This window comes from Podarcis pityusensis (genome assembly GCF_964106645.2).
Source record: "Podarcis pityusensis genome assembly, chromosome: 8".
NCBI lineage: Eukaryota > Metazoa > Chordata > Lepidosauria > Squamata > Lacertidae > Podarcis > Podarcis pityusensis.
The window spans coordinates 25,798,917-25,821,468 of NC_138033.1; the positions used below are offsets into that span (position 1 = coordinate 25,798,917).

At 47.3% G+C, this 22,552-nt stretch overlaps 2 protein-coding genes across 20 annotated transcripts in view; one reads left to right on the top strand and one right to left on the bottom strand.

The window, feature by feature from the left end:
• LOC308482644 (uncharacterized protein) overlaps window positions 1–22,552 on the top strand; it is a 74,373-nt gene that overhangs the window by 22,841 nt on the left and 28,980 nt on the right. For 5 of the 18 annotated variants that reach the window (XR_013989368.1, XR_013989371.1, XR_013989374.1 and 2 more), the window contains 3 exons: window positions 11,496–11,571; window positions 20,852–20,922; window positions 21,530–21,880. The exons of 4 other annotated variants lie outside the window; for them this stretch is intronic. The gene's annotated coding sequence lies outside the window, so the exon portion shown is untranslated. Of the gene's footprint in view, window positions 1–2,684; window positions 2,947–4,971; window positions 5,188–10,021; window positions 10,446–11,495; window positions 11,572–20,851; window positions 20,923–21,529; window positions 21,881–22,552 lie in introns of those variants that run through there. 9 more of the 18 variants (XR_013989369.1, XR_013989373.1, XR_013989370.1 and 6 more) reach the window with 7 other exon arrangements.
• ZNF683 (zinc finger protein 683) overlaps window positions 1–22,552 on the bottom strand; it is a 29,188-nt gene that overhangs the window by 3,022 nt on the left and 3,614 nt on the right. Inside the window, exons 2-7 of one of the 2 annotated variants that reach the window (XM_081015905.1) lie at window positions 14,817–14,838; window positions 9,849–10,047; window positions 5,352–5,471; window positions 4,623–4,875; window positions 2,866–3,824; window positions 1,287–1,415 (exon numbers count right to left, since the gene is read on the bottom strand). In XM_081015905.1, the coding sequence (XP_080872031.1) occupies window positions 1,287–1,415; window positions 2,866–3,824; window positions 4,623–4,875; window positions 5,352–5,471; window positions 9,849–10,007 (1,620 nt within the window). In that variant the 5' untranslated portion in view covers window positions 10,008–10,047; window positions 14,817–14,838. Of the gene's footprint in view, window positions 1–1,286; window positions 1,416–2,865; window positions 3,825–4,622; window positions 4,876–5,351; window positions 5,472–9,848; window positions 10,048–12,885; window positions 13,389–14,816; window positions 14,839–22,552 lie in introns of those variants that run through there. The other variant, XM_081015906.1, reaches the window with a different exon arrangement.

Genomic DNA, 22,552 nt, shown 5'->3' on the forward strand with positions numbered 1-22,552 from the left:
TCTTGCGAGTTTTTCGTCTTGCGAAGCACGGTTTCCCATAGGAATGCATTGAAAATCAATTAATGCGTTCCTAGGGAAACCGCTTGCCAGGCTGGCGGTGCGGAGAAGGGCTTTTCTCCCCACCGCAAGCCTTCAGGACAGGTACGGGAACAGAGGGGAAGGCGCGCAGCGCTTTCCCTCTGTTCCCGGGGCTTGCGTGGGAGGAGGGTTTTTCCTCCCCACCGCCAACATTCAGAACAGCATTCTGAATGTTGGCGGTGGGAAGGAAAACCCTCCTCCCACCCCAAGTCTTCAGGAAAGCCATCCGAAGCTGGGCGGCGGGAGAAGGTGTCCCCGCCCCCCCGCCCGGCATCGGAGCTTCGTTCCGATGCCGGGCGGCGGGAGGAGGCGTTCCCCCCCCGCCCGGCATCGGAGATTCGTTCCGATGCCGGGCGGCGGGAGGAGGCGTTCCCCCCCCCGGCATCGGAGCTTCGTTCCGATGCCGGGCGGCGGGAGGAGGCGTTCCCCCCCCCCGCCCGGCATCGGAGATTCGTTCCGATGCCGGGCGGCGGGAGGAGGCGTCCCCCCGCCCGCCCGGCATCGGAGATTCGTTCCGATGCCGGGCGGCGGGAGGAGGCGTTCCCCCCCGCCCGGCATCGGAGATTCGTTCCGATGCCGGGCGGCGGGAGGAGGCGTTCCCCCCCCCGCCCGGCATCGGAGATTCGTTCCAAAGCTGGGCGGCGGGAGGAGGTCCGAGGACAGTGGGGAAGATGCGCTGCGCTTCCCCGCTGTCCCGGAGATTTCCCTATGGGCTGTCGTCTTGCGAAGCAAGCCCATAGGGAAATTCGTTTTGCGAAGCGCCTCCAAAACGGAAAACCCTTTCGTCTAGCGGGTTTTCCGTCTTGCGAGGCGTTCGTCTTGCGGGGTACCACTGTATGATTTGATGGCCTGTGTAAAAGTGAACCAGCTGGACAGACACTATCCCAGGCCCTGGCCCTAGAATCTACCAACTGTGTTTCCAGTATTGAGGGACCAGAGAACAGCTTCCCGCTCCATATTTCCAGTCTTATGGTTTGGACAAATTCATATTGACTATTGGGAGAAGGAGAAAAAACTTCTCCCGCTCCACTCCATGTATAATTTTATATCACTATCACTTTCCTCCTTAAACACCATTTCCCCCCAAAGCCCCAAACGCTGTAACCTTTCCATACACACATATCTCCAAGGGGCCATCTCCAATGGTCTCCTTTCCCCACCCCCCACTTCACCTGGCCTTTTAATGAGGAAAGAAAAGTGTCACCTACCAGGCACTTGTGTGGCTTCTCGCCTGTGTGCACCAGATGGTGTTTCTGCAGGTGAGCCAGCTGAGTGAAACGTTTTTTACAGACCTGGCACTGAAAAGGCTTCTCGCCACTGTGCACTCTCAGGTGGACCTGTAGGAGAAAGAAGATTCCACCTAAACATTAGGAAGAACTTCCTGACAGTAAGAGCTGTTCGACAGTGGAATTTGCTGCCAAGGAGTGTGGTGGAGTCTCCTTCTTTGGAGGTCTTTAAGCAGAGGCTTGACAACCATATGTCAGGAATGCTCTGATGGTGTTTCCTGCTTGGCAGGGGGTTGGACTCGATGGCCCTTGTGGTCTCTTCCAACTCTATGATTCTATGATTCTCTATGAGAAGGACAGTTCAGTGTGAGCTTGGAAGGGATGGGAAAAGGGGTGCCTTTAAGAAAGAGAGACATAGAGAAGGGAACAAAAGGGTTCAGTTGTAGTTCGGAACAGAGGAAGCTGCTTTAAAACTGAATTGGACCAGTGGCCCATCTAGCTGACAGGGAGTAGCTGGCCAGGGTTTTAGGCAGGGAACATTCCCAGCCCTACCTAGCAATGCCTTGGATTGAACCTGGGATCTTGCGCAAACAGGGCAGATCCCCTGCTACTGAGTTATGTGTCTTCCCCTAAAAGAAGAGCAACGTTGAAGACAAAGAATCTCCATCTGCAATGGAGGGTATGCCACATCCAGTGCATCAGGAAGGAGTGCAAATAAAGAAAAGTGCTATTATTCCACACCATTTTGAAGTTCCCCTCCTTTTTTCAGCCAAAACCCATCTACCAAGCTGGTCTCCACTAACAGAGAATCTAAGGGTAGTCACAATGTGAACTTCAATAAGGTATACTCAGGGCCGGATTTAAGTTTGATGAGGCCCTAAGCTACTGAAGTTAATGGGGCCCTTTATATGTCCAGCTGTCCTTTGTCAACAACAAATTGTCACTGTTTTTTGTGTTGAATATATGCTATATGGTAACTAAATGGACCTAATAGGTATCTAAAGCCATTTGAACATAATTTTATTTGTTTTTTATCTTATATTTTGGAAATGTACATCCAGGTTTTTTCCCTTTAATATTTTTTTGGGGCTCCCAAGAGAGTGGGGCCCTAAGCTATAGCTTGTTTAACTTATACGTAAATCCGGCACTGGGTATACTGAGCACACACCTGAGTGAACCCTTAGTACACCCACCCACACCCCTAGCATATTACTGGGCTATGTCTGCAACCCCATCTCATAATTCTGATCCCAAAATAAAATTCTGCAGCCATAATCAAACACAATGTCACAATGGAAAGTCCAGTGTTAACACAGGTACAGACACCTAGACTGCAACTGCACGTGGGTGGAGCAAGTGTTTAGGGCGGGTGCGCAGCTGGGTACAAACTGTACAAACTGGTACTTGCCAGCTGTTTGCAAATGCTATTTAGTCACCATGCCCAGACCTTCAGGAAACAGATCTAGGCCATCATGTAAGATGTGGAGAGAGGATTAGACAATTCTGGATGGGGAGGATAATTGGTATGAATTTGTTCTCAACTGGATGTCTCCAGATGTACCTTGAGATTAGAAAGCTGCCCAAAGCTCTTGGAGCAGATATGGCACTCGTATTTGATTTTGCCATTCTTCTTCCCCAGAGGGTACGTCGCAGACTTGCTGCTTTCCTGGGAATCTGGTGGGTTGGTCTTTGGCGTACTGAGGTTGATGGTCTCATCCTGGCAGGCAAGCTGGGAGGGAGTTTTCAGCTGCTGAACTACGGAGCCACATGAAATGGCAGGGTGCCCTTGGTCAGAGTCCAGAAATGAGAAGATTCTGGTGTGGAGGGAAGAGAAATGATTTGGTGGTTTCTGGTCCACTTGTTTTCCATGTGGCAAGATGGGAGGGAAGACAGCTTGAGACATCCCTGGAGAGGGAGGTTGCCTTTTCCCCAGGGAAGACAACTTTAGGGATGTGATTTCTCTAGGACCTGTTAGCGGCAATTCAAATGGAAATGAGAAGGTCTGAGGGGCCAGTAGAGATGTGGGGTGGTGGGCAGCTGAAGTGTTGCAGGCATAGTGATAAGCCTGGGGTAGGTTGCTCCTTGACTGGCACTCTGAGCAGGAGGAAGACGGGTTACTGAGATGGAGTGGAATTTCCTTCCAGAGCGAGGTAGTTGCGTTGTATGGGTAGCAACTGGGGCCATACTGTCTCTCTGGGCCCATGTCTCTTTGGCTTGGAAGACCAGGCTTCTCAGAAGCAACTTCTTCCTTGGATGCATTGTGGGGAAAGTTAAGCTTTGTGGCCTGTTCTTGCATGCTCCCAGGGGTCTGTGCCTTTGAATCCACTTTTTGGTTTTCTGCTGTCTTCCTTGGCGGCATGTCTTGTTCTAGCTCTTCAACATCAATTATCTCTTCCTCATCCTTGTCTATCTTTGTGTAAATAGCTGTGCATTTTTGGTCATCTTTGGAGGCATTCTGTGGTGGTCTACTGACTTTCTCAGGGAAGGGCTGCACCAGGAAATCCCTTGAGATTAGATACTCTGCAAAGTAAGAAGCAAATCTACTTTTAATTGTTGCTCTTTATCTTGAAACACATTAATTTTTACTTAGAGAAATGAAATACAACAGTAACAAAAAAAAACTGACAAACTTTAAATATATCTTCCACAATCATCACCTCTTTTTTTAAAAAAAGGAAAGAAATGAAGAATGCCAAATATATATTTTTAAAACCTCTTTTCAGATTCTATGAGACAAACTAGTTCTGAGTAAAGATGGATTAATAGTTTCCCCAATCTTAAATCCAGTGCTTCACATTGCCACATCAGATTGCAATATAAAAAGTCCTTTTGAAAATCCATCAGCAGTTTGGTTCCAGTTCCTCAGACATTTTTGTTTGCAATTTTTCCAAAGGCACACATTTTTGCAAAGCAATTTATCCTAATAGAATGCATTTTGCATGTTCTTTTCTCTAACCTATGTATTTTTTATGCACACTTTACCCTAGTATATGCACTTTTGTACACATCACTTGGCTGGGGAAAAGTGAATTACAAAATTCAGAGAAGTGCACAGAGAAGGAAAACTACATTTCAGCTGACATACTGAGAACTGCAAATCAAAAATGCACATAAAATTGATTTTCTCCTCTGTCGCTATATCTGAGTCTGTTTCTCAAAAATGAACTTTTTCCATCTCAGCATATGTAGCTGGGTGATGGGGAGTAGGAGGAGATTTATGTGTTTCTGCTGCTGGTCCTGGAACAAAATGGCCCTTGCCTGAATTGTTGCTGTTCAAACTATTGACAAGTGTGGTGTTCAGACCTACAGTGCCCTCACCTGGTTTAGTTGCCAGCTCCCCTGAGAGCAAGCTTTGGAATTCTCTAGGTACCCCATGCATATACCAAACCAAAAGTTCAGCTCCAGCCAAGATGGGTGTTATGGTATAGAAATAGATCTCCAGGTTGCACTGACAAGCCATTAAGTTCTGGGCTGGGTGGGTGGGAGCCGGATTCACATAGCACATCCAGTTACTGCAGTTGGGGTCATTCACGTCAAGGATGTGGTAGAGCTCTCCTTTTGCAGAGAGAACCTGGAGGAGGGGAAAGAGAAAGAAGATCTGGGTAATTGCTGGCATACATATATTTTAACGGGGGACCAATTATTCTGTGTTCCTCTCTCCCAACAGTCTTAATACTTCCTTGAGCCTCATCCATTTAAGGCTGCCGTCTCCTCCTAGACTCCATCTTGCAACTGATTAAAAGCAAACTTCTGTGGCTTAAACATCAAGCCAGCTTTTCTCTTTCTCCCCACACCCCTGCTTTTCACCAAGCAGCTTAATAAAGAGAACTCAGAAGCTTACTCCCCATTTTGTGATGTTTTGCTTCTTCCTAACCAAAGTGTTGCCCATCCAAGTACAGAAAGGGGTTGCTCCTTGAACAAAATTGGATTACAATATCTTAAGTGTCCAGATACGTAGCAAACAGACAAACAAATAACTTTTAAAAATACATTGTAGATTTTATCTGGCCAAACGGGGCCATTGTGTCTTTTGCAGCTGTTACTCACCCTCCAGTAGTGCTTCTGATCCATGTTTTTGGGGATATTCTCTCTGGTGTAGATCTTCCCAACCAGCGGCCCAAAGCGTGTTCCTTGTGGGATATACTCTCTGCTGATCACAGCTATTACCTACAGAAGCACCAAAACTATGTCAGTTCAAGTTAGGCCTGAGTCTTCATGTCCTTCATTTGTACCTGCTAATATTTGGCTGATTTTATAAACACATATTTTATGGCAGGAGAGACTCATGCACATGAGCACACACAGAGAAACCAGGAACATAATATTTTAGACTTGTAATGTAATGCTCCAGAAACCTAAATTGATTAACACCTCTGCATGGTGGAAGAAGAGTTCCCTTGTAAGAAAAGTAAAGGTAAAGGACCCCTGGACTGTTAAGTCCAGTCAAAGGCGACTCTGGGGTTGCAGCGTTCATCTCACTTTCAGGCCAAGGGAGCCGGCGTTTGTCCACAGACAGCTTTCCAAGTCATGTGGCCAGCATGTCTTCCCACCACAGTGGTACCTATTTATCTACTTGCACTGGGATACAAGTATCTACTCTGCATGGGACATGGGTGGCACTGTGGTCTAAACCACTGAGCCTCTTGGGGTGAGCTCCCATTGCTCTGTCTCAGTTCCTGCCAATCTAGCAGTTTGAAAGTTCCCTTGTACAATTGATTGTACTGGTCTCCCAGGTCCTGTGCTATCACTGTAACCACTGCACCATGCTGGCTCTCTTTTTGTCAACCTCCCTGACCTGACCGAGACAGAAGAAGCAAAGCTGATGGAGGGGTCATGGCTAAGTGGTAAAGCACCCCTGCTCTGCGTGCAGAAAGCCCCAGTTTCAAACCCCAGGCAGAGCTGGGAAAAGACCCTTGTGTTGAAACTACAGAGAGCCACTGCCAATCAGCGTTGACAATAAGCCGACTCATTATAATGTCGGGTTTTGTTGTGCATACCTACTTCTAATCCCACTTCCTTTCCACAGCACATCTATGCTATAGGTCCCATCTGCACTATACAATTAAAGCAGTACCGTACAACTTTTAACAGTAACGGCTTCTCAAAAAAAAACAACCTCTTGGGAACTGTAGTCTCTTAAGGGTGCTTAGAGATGTGAGGAAACTCCTATTCCTTCCCAGAGCTATGATTCCCTGGGAAGAGGGACTTCCAGTTAAGCCACTTCAAAAAAGAAATTTGCACCCTGTATGGATTCTAAAAATCCATGTATTACCCTCTGCATAGATTGCTTAACCAATATAAAACCTGCCCTCTTTTTTTCTCCAGCTTATGCTTCCCCCTAGTGGCTTCTTAAGGTTGTGAACATAGCCAAATGCCTTTTCTCTGTGTTTGGAGACAATGCGGTTGGGGTTGGTCGGTTTTAAGAATCACAGGCGGGAAAACACACGCCTCTGCATTGCAGCCTTGGCAGGGGTGGGGACAGGGAGGGCTCCATGTTTCCTTTTGCCCAGCCTTCGCTGACAGGGTGCCCTCTAAATGCTTTGGACTACAACTCCCATCAGCTCTAGACAGCATGTGCTGGTTGGCCAAGGCTGCTCTTGTGAGGGTTTTTTTTAAAAATCAGCAAACCGCAGCATCACAAAGAGCAGCAAGTATGCAGGGAAGGCAAGACAAAATCCTGAGAAAGATTTCCATGCCTTCCTGGTTGGGCACCTGAATTCAGGTTCAAGACAGGTGTAATATCTGCAGAGCTCTGAGGAGCCCTCACAGCCTTCAGTAAAAAGAAGCAGTCTACTGTATCCACAAATACAGTGGGGAATTGTGGGGGGTGATTTATGAAAACCCCATTTGACAAATTGTTGGCATGCATGGATCAGGAAAAGCAGGCTTTGGAGGAGGCCAGTTGGCCAGTGTCCTGTGTTGTCACCAACACACCTCTCCTCAATCCCCAGAAAACATTTGCAACCATTTAAAAACTGTTTGAAGCTCCTTCTAATATGGAGGAAAACACAGGCATATAAATCTGATAGTGCTTGCAAAAAAACCCCCAGTGTATTTGAAAGCATAGCAATAAAATCATCACCTTCATAATTACCAGTGCTTGCAAGAATATAGGTTATTGCAAGCACCAATGACAAGCTGTGCTGTGTCTTGGCCTGTGTGGTTGGATTTTAAACCACGTGGGCAGGGGAAAATGGGTCACCCAAGATCATTGCAATGTCAGGTGATTAACAGGTAAGTTGCGCACCCCTGGTGTAAATGGAAAAGTGTGGTAATATGAAAGAAAGAAAAGGGTGTGCTGGGCCCGGGTGTAACCCGTGAAACGCAGTCCAGGACTGGTCCAGAATCCAAAGGTTCCACTGGGAGTCAGTCCGACAGGGCCGAGGCAGGACACGAGGCAGGAAACCAGGCAAGGACAGGTACAGGATCTCAGGCAGGATCTAGTATACAGCAATGTTGCTTCCGCAACTTGGGGTGGGGTCCGACAGCCTTTTATCTTTGTTGGGGTAGCGGCCGGTCCTGATCCCCCGGCGACTCACCTCCCTGTTTCACCCAAAGGCGAGCACTCCTCCTGCGAGTACTCAGGTCTCTCCTTCTCTCAGACCTTAGTCTCTGCAGCTCGGGAGACGTCGGTGGGTTACTAGACCCAGGGGCCGCCTCAGCCTCCCCTGACCAAACCAGTAGTGGAGCAGCTGTGATGGCCCAGCTGAAGACAACGAGGTAATCCCCGCATCTGGAGCCAGAGCAGGCTCAGGCCCCTGACTCGGCCCAGCTGGTGCTTGTTGCAGGGGAACCTGTGCAGACTGGGACTCTTCAGGTTCAGGCCCCAAACTTGGTTCAGATGATGCCTGAGGCAAAGGATCCGGTGCAGACTGAGTCACCTCTGGTTCCGAGTCCGAGCCTGAGTCCCAGGCCATCACAAAAGGCACCTTATACATAGACCATTTGTCCATCTAACTTGGTGTTGTCTACACTGACTGGCAGCAGCTCTCCAGGGCTTCAGACAGGGAGGAGCACAGAAAGAAGAAACACAATGGTGCACCTTCATCAGCACAACCGAACGCCTTCATCTGCCCCAGCTGCAAAAAACATGTCTCTCCCGTATCAGTCTTTACAGCCACTGCAGGAGCTGTAACTCCTGTTTGACTTCACCCCCAAAGGCACATTCCTCCATTGTCTCCTGAGAGAGGCGGATGCCAGCCAACCAGGAGATGTCAGGGAGTGGACCTGGGACCTTCTGCATGCAACGCACTTGCTCTGCTACTGAGCTCTGGCTCTCCCGAAGGGGTAGCTTGCCTGGAGCATGCAGACTGAAGTGAGACTCACACTGCCTGATATGCTGCTAGCATGCAAAGCTGGGCTCAAGCTGCGGGTGAGGAACCCACTTGTGACCCCTCCTTAAATACTACACCACCCTTCCCCTCTCACATACTTTGGCGAGAGGAAGCTGGGTGTGCAGAGAGGCTGTTAACTCTGCATCTCATATGCCTACAGTCAATTCCACAACGCTTGGAGCCCTCTTTCCTTTCCAGCAGTCATAGTCAGAAAAAGATGACAACTGTGCAAGGAGCACCTGCTAAAGATTCGGAAACCTAGGCGAAGGGATTTTCAGACACGGTTCTTCTGCCAGTCCTGTGAAGACCTGCCACAGTCTGTACCCATTCAGGGCTGGGGCTGGGGAAATGGTAGAGGCTGGCAGTAGTGCAGACCAGGTCACAGAGGATGGTCAGACCGTAGCTGGCCAGGTGGGTGGGCGGGAGGGAGGCCGGGATGTAGCTGGAAGAGAATGAGGAGGGATTGCTTTGTCTCTTGCAAGGATGGGTGAATATGTCAGTTATGATTTCTCTCAGTTGCTCATTTGTATAAGTTCAGTTCTCCAAATTTCCACATCAGTTTGTGATGTGTGTGTGTGTGTGTGTATTTAAAAAAGTTATTGTGAAAATTCATCAGCATTTTTTTGCGAGTTTCCCCTATTATATGCATTTTATATGCAATTTTACACAATACACACATTTTTGCAAAACAAGCTCCCTTAATATGATGCGTTTTTGGATGCTGTTTTCACTAATCAGCATTTTTACTTTGTACACTGGTTCCTATACTTCTCTCTCCCCTACCCCACAGACAATCTGAAAATCCCTGAGGGTCTAGGCAGGCCACTTAATGATCTTTCTGCCTGTTGTAGCAATTGTAGGGGTGCTGTATGATTTCTCATTGTATTTTTACAAAGATGCCATGGAACTACCTGAATGAAGCAGTCATCCATGGAACACAGTTTGGGAACCCCTACTCTGGTATTTGCATTTTTGCATACATTATTTGGCAGGAGAACTGCCCTTGCACAGTTTGAAAAAGTGTGCATTGCAAAGGATGGCTGCATTTCAGTTTGCAGATTGTTTTGGAATTAGGTAGGTTTGCGAACTGAATCGAATTCCATCTCCATCCCGTGTCGCTTGGGGTGTGCGGACAGAGGAAGGGGTGCAAATCAGTCCGGGAGACCATACAATGAAAGGTCCGTCCTGCTGGGCTGGCCACTGGCATTACCTCATTGTTGCTGTTGCGCTGGAAGGCCAGGTTCCGGGGCAAAGAGGCCTGTGCTCGCGGAAGGTTGGCGTGTGGTTCGTACAGTTGGTCCTTCACAATGTAGGTACATTGATCCTCAAAACCCTCCTCTCTCCATGGAATGCTGGTATCTTCCTTCATCCTTCTCCTCTCAATCCAGCCACGGGATGGGGAACAGAACCTGGCACAAGAGTGAAGGATTTTATTTGTTTGTTGGTTTCACAGGGATACATAGCTAAGTCTAGGTACCAGGGGGATCTGTGACAATTCCTGGAATCACTTATTCCCGGAGGCGTACCTAGGGTCCCTTGTACCCTTGGTAAGGAGCTGTACTGGGGAAACTCCTGCCCCCCAAAAAGAATCTGAGAAACAGGCGAGGTTGTCTGAACAGGAGGAACGAGCCTCCTTGGGGCTAGATGGGGACATCCATGCTGCTATCTGCCTGGAAGATGCTCCAAAGACCCCTTTCCATCATCATCATCAGCAGCAGCAGCTGGAAATCCTGGCAGATTCCCTATTCAGGCAAAGCAGGTGCTGGCAAGGTGGCTGCAGGTTCAGGAGGACTCCAATGCCTGAGAGGTGATTTTTGTGGCTCCCCCTGGGCTTGTACCCTGGGGAGATCAGTTTCGCCAATCCCTAACTATGCTTCTGCACATTCTGCCCACCAGTGGGTTTTTTCTGGGGGGACGCAGGGGTACGCATACACCTAAACATTTTGTGAATCTAAGTTTGGTCTCATTGAGGGGCAGTAGTTCAATATGAGTAGGAAAATGAGAGTCCCCCTAAACATTTTTTTGGGGGGGGGAAGCACTGCTGCCCACTAATATCTCACCCCTTTCTCAAATTATTTGTTATTTAAAGTGTTTTTTAAGTAAAAAAATAAAATAAAAGCCCATAGGAAATGAAAATAACATCAATAAATATTTTTATAGCTAATTTGGAATTTCAGAGGTAGAAATAAAGGGAACAAGAGAAGCGGAAAACAGTTTGTTCATATTTATTGTCTGTGGGCACTTCCACTTCACTGTTTTCTGGTGGGATTCAGTCACGCACCAGCAAATTCAGGTAGTGCAATTAAAGTTGCTTTGGTGCTCTTGTGCATTAAACCTGCTCTCCCCACCCACCCCGACTTCCAATTGGAGCTTTTAGTGACCAGAAAAGTGATGAGTAAATGCACTGGAAAGTGTGGGGTAACATTTGCTTGATGTCACATCGTGAACAAGTCGGAACAAATGCTAAATAAGTGGCCAGCATTGTCTATTCTCCCTGCAACCCTACACCAGTGTGGTGTAGTGGTTAAGAGCGGCAGACTCGTAATCTGGTGAACCGGGTTCACGTCTCTGCTCCTCCACATGCAGCTGCTGGGTGACCTTGGGCTAGTCACACTTCTCTGAAGTCTATTAGCCCCACTCACCCCACAGAGTGTTTGTTTTGAGGGAGGAAGGGAAAGGAGAATGTTAGCGGCTTTGAGACTCCTTCGGGTAGTGATAAAGCGGGATATCAAATCCAAACTCTTCCTCTTCTTCCTCTGTGCAAGCAAAATCAGGATGAATTTCCTAAGTCAGCAGGTCGGCTGGGAGTGACCCACCTTCACAAATGGATATCTGTTGCTTGCTCTGCCTTTTGCAGGTTCTGAAGGTATATCTGTCCAAGTGGCGCTGAGCTACTGATCCCCCGTGTTTACATAGGAAGAGCATATGAACAGGTAAGTTGCGTCCATCCTAACTGCAGGTGCACTTCTGTACTGTTGTGATAAATGCAACCCAAGAACTGCTGCTTTATCTAATTAAATCTTGCTCTCATTCATGATTTTGGACCGGTTGCATGAGCAGTTTTGGAAACTAGGGCTGGGCCGGCGCTATTATTTAGGCAGAGAAAGGCAGCTGCCTCAGGTGGCAGATGCTGGTGTCTGTGGACTCTGGCAATGAGGTGCTGGAGGGGACAGAGTTTTGGCTGCTCCACAGCCGGCTCAGCACCCCCTAGGCCAGCCTGCTGATTTCAGGTACTGTACAGTGGAGGACACTGTGCCATTTTGGGGTCCACCTCAGGTGCCAAAATGTCTGGGGCTGGCTTTGTTTAAAGGCACAGTGTGTACAACACCCAGTTCCCACTCCTACTACACATGTGGGGAGCTCCTGCTGCTGGTGTAATTTGGGGCAGGGTGGCTGAGTGACAAACCACTGGACGGGCTCCAGTGCTGAGGCCCAGGCCCACTGATGGTCCCTGGTCCGCAGTTTGATAAACACTGTTTCAATTCATAAACCAGTAACAAAAAATAGGGGGGAATCTTATCCTATCCTAGAGGCAGACTACAATTATACCCCTTCTGCAAGGATTTTTTTTCTTTAGTAACTTTTTTTAACCAACTCCTGTTCTTATGCCTCTAACAAACTGGTCTACTGCTATTAGCAGGTGCTTATATTTATTGCCATGCCCTGAAAAGCTTATTCTGCTGATTTTTCCTCCTCAGGGTTACTTTTAAAGGAACAGGAGCAGTCCATGCCATTTATTTATTTATTTGGGTCACTTGGCAATCTTAACCTTACATCTAGTTTAGCATGTGCTTAGAGGCATGCTTGCAGTTCCCTAGTGATAAAAGTAGCAGTTTTCCCCATAGTACAACAACAAAAATTTGTTAGCCAGTTCATTTATTACAAAACTGGATTTTGTTTTCAGTTCATTTCTTACACAAGGACTTCCATTTCTATAGCCCTACTATTACTAGGAAGCAGAGTGTAGCTGAATCTCATCCATTCTGACAAAAGCTCTGTGAGAAGGGCAGGCCATCTAACAATTCCCATTTCACAGATTGGAGGACTGAGGCAGAGAGACTGCGGTTTGCCCCAGGACAGTGTGAGTTACAAGCTAAGCTGGCATATCAGCTCTGCTGTTCTATGAAAGTGGAGGCAAAGTGTTGTCCACTGGGCTGCTTTGGTCCTCATTTACAGTGGGAGTGCGCAGATTGCTAAACATGCACACCTCCTGCCTCCCAAGACACAGATGAAAAATGTGCACTTACTTTGATTTGCCTTTTTCTGGTGTGGCTGCAGGGAGTCCATGGTGGCCCTGCCTGGCCTCCCGCTCTCACCATTCCATTCCCATCACTTCCCAGGACCACCACCAGCAGATGATTCTGACAGTATGTTTTTGCAAACGCACTTTGCAAGGATATCACGTGGCAGGGGATTACAGGGGATTAGCTGGAGATGGTTCCTGTTTCTCCCAGCAGAAAAAGCGGGTCCAGATGGAGGATTTGGTAGCCCCTCTACTTAGAAGGCTAAGATAATGTTAACGGCAGCAGCCTCAGCAGGAGGGATGCCCTGACCCCGGCATGAACCAGGAGGTGGCCTGTTGAGGTTTTGTCTGACCCACTTGGTGGAAATTAGCATTGCCCATCAGCCAACTCATCCAAGAATGAAACGTTTTCAGTTTGAATGAAAATCAAGATGAAATTAAAGCTTCCTGACCAACCAAAGCTTGCTCGGAGCTACTGGTCATGGCTATATTTTCTAACAGTAGTAAATATGCTTAGCATTTTTAGAGATCCGCAGGAGGAGGAATTGATTGTTAAATCACTGAGAATTGTAGCTCTGTGATGAGAATAGAGGCCTCCTAACAACTCGGACACGACTAAACGACTAAACAACAACAAAACAACTCTCAGCAGTTTTAACAAACTAGACTTCCCAGGATTATATAGGGTAAGCAGTGACTGTTCAAAGTGGCATGATACTGCTTGGAATGCACTGTTTCCCATTTCCTCTATGAGTGGTAGGTGCTTTTCAAAACTCAGATTACTGGATCCAACTTTTACCCAGATCCCTTGGGAGAGTGAAGTTTTTAGGCAGGTCTTTTCTCTCTTTCTGTCTCTCTGTTTGGGGTGGAGTGGGAAACTGATCTGAGGGAGGGGGGAGAAAAGTGCCCACTTGAAATTCCAAATGTGCCCACAGGCCAACATCATCATCATCATCATCATATTATGAAGATTAGTATACATTTGCTGGCACTTGGGGTTGAGAGATAGGTTCAAACATTTTCAAGCAGACAGTGTCCCCCAGAGAACCTTGGGTACTGCTGTTTGTTAAGGGTACTGGGAATTGTAGCTCTGTGAGGGGTAAACTACAGTCCCCAGGATTGTTTTGGAGGAAGCTGTGTGCTTTAAAATTTGATTTAAATGTATGCTGAGGGTGTGGCAAGAGTGACTGGCCCAAGATCCACTTGGTAGGCTCTGTGGTTAGGTAGAGATCCGCACCCAGGTCTCCCTTATCCTAGCTTGACGCTATAACCCAGGCATAGGCAAACTTGGCTCTCCAGATGTTTTGGGACTACAACTCCCATCATCCCTAGCTAACAGGACCAGTGGTCAGGGATGATGGGAACTGCAGTCTCAAAACATCTGGAGGGCCGAGTTTGCCTATGCCTGCTATAACCAATATGTTTAATTCCTGGTGCAGAAGTACCTAGAAATCACTGGTCTCTCTGTGGGTGCTGAGAAAGAGACAGAACAGTATAACTACCCTCGAAGGAATTGCTCTTTTGATGTGGGAATTGCTAGAGAACCCCACAGCAAAGAACATCTACAAACTCTGAGGCCGTCAAGTGTTTTCATGCCTAAAATGTTATACAACAACAAAAGAGAGTCCTCATCATTTCCCACTCCCCATCTGTGGTGTCAGCTAAGAGGTCTGAGGTAGTTTCTTTTTTACTACTCAGGAGTCAGCCAACCCTTCAGCACTTTCGTTGAAAATGGCTAAGCAGCAGCAGCAGCAAGGTTTGCATTCAACAGAAAGCATGATGAGGACTAAATAAATATGTAACATTTCCAGTAAAAGATTGGGGCAGAGGGGTGGGGGTACGAGGTGGAGAAAAGTGTGACAGTAGCTTGCAGGCCTCTGGGCAGTGTTGAGCGAAGTGTTGAGGAAAAGCTTAACAGAGAAAGTAATTACTCACCAGGACAGTGCCTCAAATGTTCCTAGAATAAAAATAATACTGTTTAGCAGACTTCAAACATTCAAAATCATCTCACATACATGGTCTCAGTCATTTTAGGCCTACTGTTAAACAGAGTGAGGCAGCCCTCTCAGGCAACTGATTTGTGGGTGCTATAAAGGGGCAGCAAATTGTTATCTGTTTGATGGACTATTATTACAATTATTATTTTGTGAGATTTCCTGTCTGAGGTGCCAAATTAACTTGACTAGCTTTGCATACTATTAGGGATGGGGCAGAAATGTTACTTTGTTTGCATTTTAATGAGAAACTACCTAATTTGCATTCTCAAACAAGTACACGAACCAAAGAACCGCTATCCAATGAAATTCTTTGTTTTCCAAATCTTGTGGTGCAGTTCTCCAACCAATCAATGTGTGCAACAATCCATATAACTGGGGGATATTGTACATAAAAATGTATATATGTGTGGAAATAACATTCAAAGCTGCATTATATTAGGGGAAATTGCTTGCCAGAATGTGTGTATTAGTCAAGACTGCATACAAAAATGTGGTTTTTAAAAAGAGAAATCAACAATAAAATGCTGATAGCCAGTGTGGTGTAGTGGTTAAGAGCGGTAGTCTCGTAATCTAGGGAACTGGGTTCGTGTCTCCGCTCCTCCACATGCAGCTGCTGGGTGACCTTGGGCCAGTCACACTTCTCTGAAGTCTCTCAGCCCCACTCACCTCACAGAGTGTTGTGGGGGAGGAAGGGAAAGGAGAATGTTAGCCGCTTTGGGACTCCTTAAAGGGAGTGAAAGGCGGGATATCAAATCCAAACTCTTCTTCTTCTTCTGATAGATGTTCCTGATCTTTTTTTCTTCTTAAAAAAACCCATTCTTGCAAATAGCTGCAGAAACGAATTTAAGATTAAAAAAATGGGAAACGGAGAGAAACTGCCCTATACCTGGAGGTCTCGGGGTGCTTCACAGAATAAAATCAAAATATAAAATCAAAAATACATAATCAAAATAAAAATACCAACCCAATAACGCCCCCCCAACCCACATTTTAAAAGGGCATAGGATGTCAATCAAATCAACCAAAGGCCTGGTTAAGAAGGAACGTTTTTGCCTGGCTCCTAAAGGTGTATGATGATGGCACCAGGCAAACTTCCCTGGGGAAAGCATTCCACAGACAGGGAGCCACTGCAGAGAAGGCCCGTTCTCGTGTTGCCACCCTCCAGACCTCTCGAGCTGGAGGCACACGAAGGAGGGTCTCAGAAGATGATCTCATGGTCTGGGTAGGTTCATATGGAAAGAGGCAGCCCTTGAGATATAGCGGTTCTGAGCCATTTAAGACTTTATAGGTCAAAACCAGCACTTTGAATTGGGCCCGGAAACTAACTGGTAGCCAGTGCAGTCGGACCAGGATTGGGGTAATATGCTCAAACCGTCTTGTTCCAGTGAGCAGCCTGGCCGCTGAATTCTGCCCTAGCTAAAGTTTCTGAACCGTCTTCAGAGACAGCCCTACGTATAACACATTGCAGTAATCTAACCTTCAGGTTACTAGAGCATAGACAGTAGTTAGACTATCCCTGTCCAGATAGGGGTGTAGCTGGGCCACCAACCAAAGCTGATGGAAGGCACTCCGGGCCACTGAGGCCACCTGAACCACAATTAACAGCAAAGGATCCAGGAGTACCCCCAAGCTACGAACCTCCTCCTTCCTTCAGAGGATGTGTAACCCCATCAAGAGCAGGCGATCTCCCATCCATCCAGTCTAGAGAACCAGCCACTAACAGTGCCTCAGTCTTATCTGGATTGGGCTTCAGTTTGTTGTCTCTCATCCAGTCTATTACTGAGGCAAGACACTGGTCCAGCACTTCCACTGCCTCAACTGCAGATGTAAAGGAGAAATAGAGCTGACTGTCATCAGCATACAGTGGTGCCTCGCAAGACGAAATTAATTCGTTCCGCAAGTCTCTTCGTCTTGTGAGTTTTTCGTCTTGCGATGCACGGTTTCCCATAGGAATGCATTGAAAATCAATTAATGCGTTCCTAGGGAAACCGCCTTCAGACCAGGTCCGGGGACAGTCTGTCCCCGGACCTCTTCTGAAGGCTGGGGGGGGGGCAAGGGCTTTTCTTCCCACCCCCAGCATTTTAAAAAACCCCGGGACAGCGGAGGACTTCTCCGCTGTCCGGGCGATCTTAAAATGCTGGCAGGCGGCATTTTAAAATCGCCCCGGGACAGCGGAGGACTTCTCCGCTGTCCGGGGCGATTTAAAAGCCCTCCGGGACAGGCAGGCAGGGGGGAGCAAAGACTTTCGCCCCCCGCCCGCCTTCAGAAGGTGTTCCCTCCCCACCGCCCGGCTTCGGAGCACCGTTCCGAAGCCGGGCGGCGGCGGGAGGTCTTCCCTCCCCCCCGCCCGGCTTCGGAGCACCGTTCCGAAGCCGGGCGGCGGGGGGAGGTGTTCCCTCCCCCCCGCCTGGCTTCGGAGCACCGTTCCGAAGCCGGGCGGCGGCGGCAGGTGTTCCCTCCCCCCCGCCCGGCTTCGGAGCACCGTTCCGAAGCCGGGCGGCGGCGGCAGGTGTTCCCTCCCCCCCGCCCGGCTTCGGAGCACCGTTCCGAAGCCGGGCGGCGGGGGGAGGTGTTCCCTCCCCCCCGCCCGGCTTCGGAGGAGCCTTCCGAAGCCCGGCGGCGGCGGCAGGTGTTCCCTCCCCCCCGCCCGGCTTCGGAGCACCGTTCCGAAGCCGGGAGGCGGCGGCAGGTGTTCCCTCCCCCCCCGCCCGGCTTCGGAGGAGCCTTCCGAAGCCCGGCGGCGGCGGGAGGTGTTCCCTCCCCCCCGCCCGGCTTCGGAGCACCGTTCCGAAGCCGGGCAGCGGCGGCAGGTGTTCCCTCCCCCCCGCCCGGCTTCGTAGGAGCCTTCCGAAGCCCGGCGGCGGCGGGAGGTGTTCCCGCCCCACCGCCCGGCTTCGGAGGAGCCTTCCGAAGCCCGGCGGCGGCGGGAGGAGGTGTCCCCGCCCCGCCGCCAGGCTTCGGAGGAGGTCCGAGGACAGTGGGGAAGACGCGCTGCGCTTCCCCGCTGTCCCTGAGATTTCCCTATGGGCTGTCGTCTTGCGAAGCAAGCCCATAGGGAAATTCGTTTTGCGAAGCGCCTCCAAAACGGAAAACCCTTTCGTCTAGCGGGTTTTCCGTCTTGCGAGGCGTTCATCTTGCGGGGTACCACTGTACTGCTGACAATGTACTCCAAACCTCTGGATAACCCCACCCAGCAGTTTCATGTAGATGTTAAACAACATAGGGAATAGGATTGAGTCCTGTTGAACCCCACATTGAAGGTTCCACAGGGTTGAAACGCATTCCCCAAGCAACACCGTCTGGAAACAGCCATCCAAGTAGGACTGGAACCACCACAAAGTGATGCCAGCCACCCCTAGTTTGGACAGTCGCTCCCAAAGGATACCATGGTCAATGGTACTGAAAGCTGCTGAGAGGTCGGGGAGAATTAACAGGGACATGTTTCCCTTGTCTCTCTCTTGACAGAGGTCATCATACACCAAAGCAAATTTTTTTTTTTTGCCAAAACCAGGCCTAAATCCTGACTGAAATGGATCCAGAAAATCAGTTCCTTCCAAAAGTGCCTGGACCTGGTCTGTGACCATTCGCTCTAGAACCTTGCTTAGGAAAGGGAGATTAGCAACTGGCCGGTAGTTAGTTAGGTTTTCTGAATGCAGGGAAGGTTTCTTAAGGAGTGGTTTTACCACTGCCTCCTTCAAACAGACGGGGACCACCCCCTCCCATAAAGAGGCATTGATCACCTCCCTGGCCCAGCCAGCTGTTCCCTCCCTGCTGGTTTTTATCAGCCAAGAGGGACAAGGGTCTAGAGTGCAAGTGGTCGCCCTGACCAATCCGAGCACCTTGTCCATATCCTCGAGCCTTACCAACCGAAACTCATCCAACACAACAGGACTAGACTGTGCGCTGAACACCCCATGAGATTCATCTGCTATAACAGCAGAATCAATGTCTTGGTGGATGCGAGCGATTTTGTCCTCAAAATGCTTTGCAAACAAGTCACAGTGAGCTACCATTGGTTCTACCACCTCCTTTGGGCCAGCCTGTAAAAGGCCCCATACAACCCGGAAAAGGTCTACTCTATACCAATTCAAATGTCTTGGGGTGGCAAGATGACCCCAAACAAAGCAACGTGCATTGTGCCGTGTCAGTAAAAAGACACTTGCCTGCTTCCCTGGGTTGGTATTTGTTTGAAAAACCACGTGGGGCATTTTTCTACCTAAAGAGGCTAAAACTGGCTGGGACAAGAAAACACTCCAACTGCAAAAATCAATAGATTTATCCCCTCCCCACTGTATTTTTCATTTACCGAATCAAAAATCTAAGTGGTAAGTGGCTGCAGTTTGGGGGAATTGAGGAAAACGGTGCAGGAAACAATAAATTAAGAGAACTATGTTGTGGGTCTACTTCTGTGTAAATGCTACAGTGTGAACTGAGTGAATTCCATCCGCGTTTTCCTGGAAGGTGGTTTAAGATTGATTGTAACGGAGCAGAGATGGGGGAGAGATTTTTCCTATCTATTATGTTTATGGTATAGCAAATGAATTATTTTATATCAGTAGTTGAGGTAGATTTTCTTCCTAGTTTCAGAAATATCATTACTCGTGTGATCATTATAGATTCCTAGAACCTCCATAATATTTACAGAACAAGATAGCTCCCACATCAGATGTCCTTTTTATTGTGCATTCATGACAATTTGTGCTTATGTTGGTATCGGGGTGGTAATATGTGATCCTTTCAACCCTGTTTGTCCCTGCAAATGCTTTGGGGTGGGCCTACTGCTTCCTGATCTTTCCTCTCTGGGGATTTTTCCACTAAAACTCCTCCCCAACTGCTTCTCTCTGTGCTGGGAAAAGATGCAGGTAGCCACATCTCACAAGGTTTGATGTCTCGTATTTGTAAGCGCTGTTTTAATTTTAACATGTCAATATATTTAAAACTAATCCCAAAGGAAATACTACAGATACTACATTTCTCAAAAAGTCTAATTATATACTGTAAAGTTAAAAGGGAACTTACACTCTTTTATATCTCTTATCATGTCAGTAGATAAATTCCATACTGCATTCCCACCAACAATTAAAGCATTAAGAAAACTATATTTTCTGCATTATATATTTGTGTTTAGTTTGCTTTATTTCTCTGGCTACCTGTGTTCTCCTCACACCAGGAACGAATAGTAACTTTGAGGGTGTAGGGAACAATTTCCGTTAGGGAAATTGGGGGGGGGGGGGAGTACAGGGAATGCTTTTAGGTCAGGGGTGGGTGACTTGCACCACTCCAAATGTTGCTGGACTCCAGTTCCTATCAGCACCAGTTGAAAAAGGTGTTGTGTGGACCAGTCAGTGCTGGGTTCAAATTCTGCTTCAGCTGTTCCATTGGGGGCTCTAGATAAGCCGCTGCCTCTTATACTACAATCTTATACCTTTCTACTCAGAAGTAAGTCCCACTGAGTTCAGTGGGGCTTACTCCCAGATGCTTGCTCCTTCGTTGCTCCAGATGCTCTCTCATTCTATAAAAACTGTGATTTTCACCTGCCTTTGCTGAGGGCTTATTGTGACAAATAATATTTTGCAAGATGAAGCCTTTTACACAAATTGTCACTCATCCCAACAGTTACGGATTAAAAAATTAAAGCAACCCCCCCCGCCCCGCCGCCGCCCAAGAATCCTGGAAACTGTAGTTTGTTAAAGGTGCTGAGAATTGTGACACAATGGGGAGTAAGATGCAGCTCCCAGGATTGTTAAATATGGGGGTGCACTTTAAATGTATGGTGTATATACACAGCCTTGAAGTGTATGTTATGCCTTCAGAGAGTGTGGAATGGAAAGGGCTATGTGTGCAATACTGGCCATTTTTTGCCTGATTTGCTGCATTCCATTCCGTGCAAAAGTTGTGCATTCTGTTCTATTCATATGTCTTTGTTTGATGTTCGGAGCTTTCTCCTGTGACAATGTGTCCCTCTCCCAACAGCAAGAAATTTCCCCAGTACTACACCATTGCCCTAGTGCGAGGTACCATCATTTCCCAACATGTCTTCACAGGTGATTGGTATCACTTTTTTAAAAGTTTTGAGTGTCTTTTTAACTCATCCAGCCTTGTTCTAGGAACCCAGGAATATGCCTTATACAGAGTCAGGACATTGGTCCTTCTAGCTCAGCTCTCGGTCCACCATAAATTGCCCTTTGGAAGCACCCTTTGTTCCTTATTTACTTATTTTTTTATTGCCATGCTTGCTTTAATATGTGTATTCTTAGCTGCCATGGATTGGTATTTATTTACAAAACAAAAGAGTTATGTCCAAAGTGGATCTTACTCAGAGTAAACCCACTGAAATTAATGGACATGACTAACTTCGGTCCAATAATTTTAAAAGGTCTACTCTGAGTAGAAATTGGTTGCCTACAGCCCATTATTTTTAAAATATTGTCTGCAGATCAAGCTGTTAATAAAGCCACAGGGAAACAGTTGGCAATCTATTTCTGAGCAATTAAAACAAATGAACTATCCCACCCATTTTATTTCAATTGTCCTGTTTCCATCTCCTTTACCTCCCCTCCCACCTTGCTCCTGGCCTGCAATTCCACATTTTTCTATTGCTACATGCAGTTTTTCTCTTTTTAAAATTGTTTCTATTTCCTTTCTTTTCAGTTTTGCAATTGGGGTGTTTGAACAATTTCAGTTACCCATGGCACTACTGTTTGGAGAAGACACCTATATATTTGGGGACAACAAAAAGTCTCAGCAACTCTTGAGGACACACCATAACATCTGAGGTGCTTCCACATGGCAGTTTATTGTAGACTGGATATTGGTCATAGGATACTGGTGGGCAAAGATATCAGTTCTAATTCTCTGAGTTTCTAATTTTTCCGATCTTAAATGCAGTTCTCCACATTTTCACAACAATTTGCATTAAAAAAAACAAGACAAAAAACCTTCATGAAGTTTCACCAGGATTTTTGTACAAATTTCTCCTAATAAACTTATTTCCATATGCAATTTTGACTAATGTACACATTTTCACAAGGCTTTCCCCCCAATACAATGCATTTTATAATTTTATTTTTGTTGTGTATACATTTTTGTACACTTTACTTGGCAAGAGAACTGCACTGCAAAATTTGCAGAAGTGCGGGTTTTGAAGCACTGCTGTGTTACGGGTTGCATACTGTTTCTGAAAGCACAAATTAGGCAGGTTCACTTTTAAATGCAAAATGATGTGACCTTCTCCCTGATTCCTAACTGCTCGTGCATGCAAGGTTTTTGTGGCAATGTTTTAGGATTTTCCATGGAAATCGTCAAATGGGAAAATAATGCAGGGCAGAATTTTGAAGAGGATATCATTGTGATCACTGCGCACAACATGCATGTGCACAGCACCAGGTCTGCAATAAATTGCCACCTACAAGGCCCCCACGACTCTTCAAATTCCGCCGAAACAAATGGCAAAGTGTGCCTATGATACCTTTGCCAAATGATACCTTGCCAAAGTACCCTTGTACCACAGCTGTTACAGCCCCTGGGCTTGTGAAGAGGTCATTCGGAAATCCAAACTTCCTATTGCTAAGAATATAAAATATGGCTATTTCTAATGGGATACCTGGATATAAAGGGAGAGCAAAGGAATGTTGCAAAACGACCCACCGAAAGAGTGAGGTAGGCACCAGAATG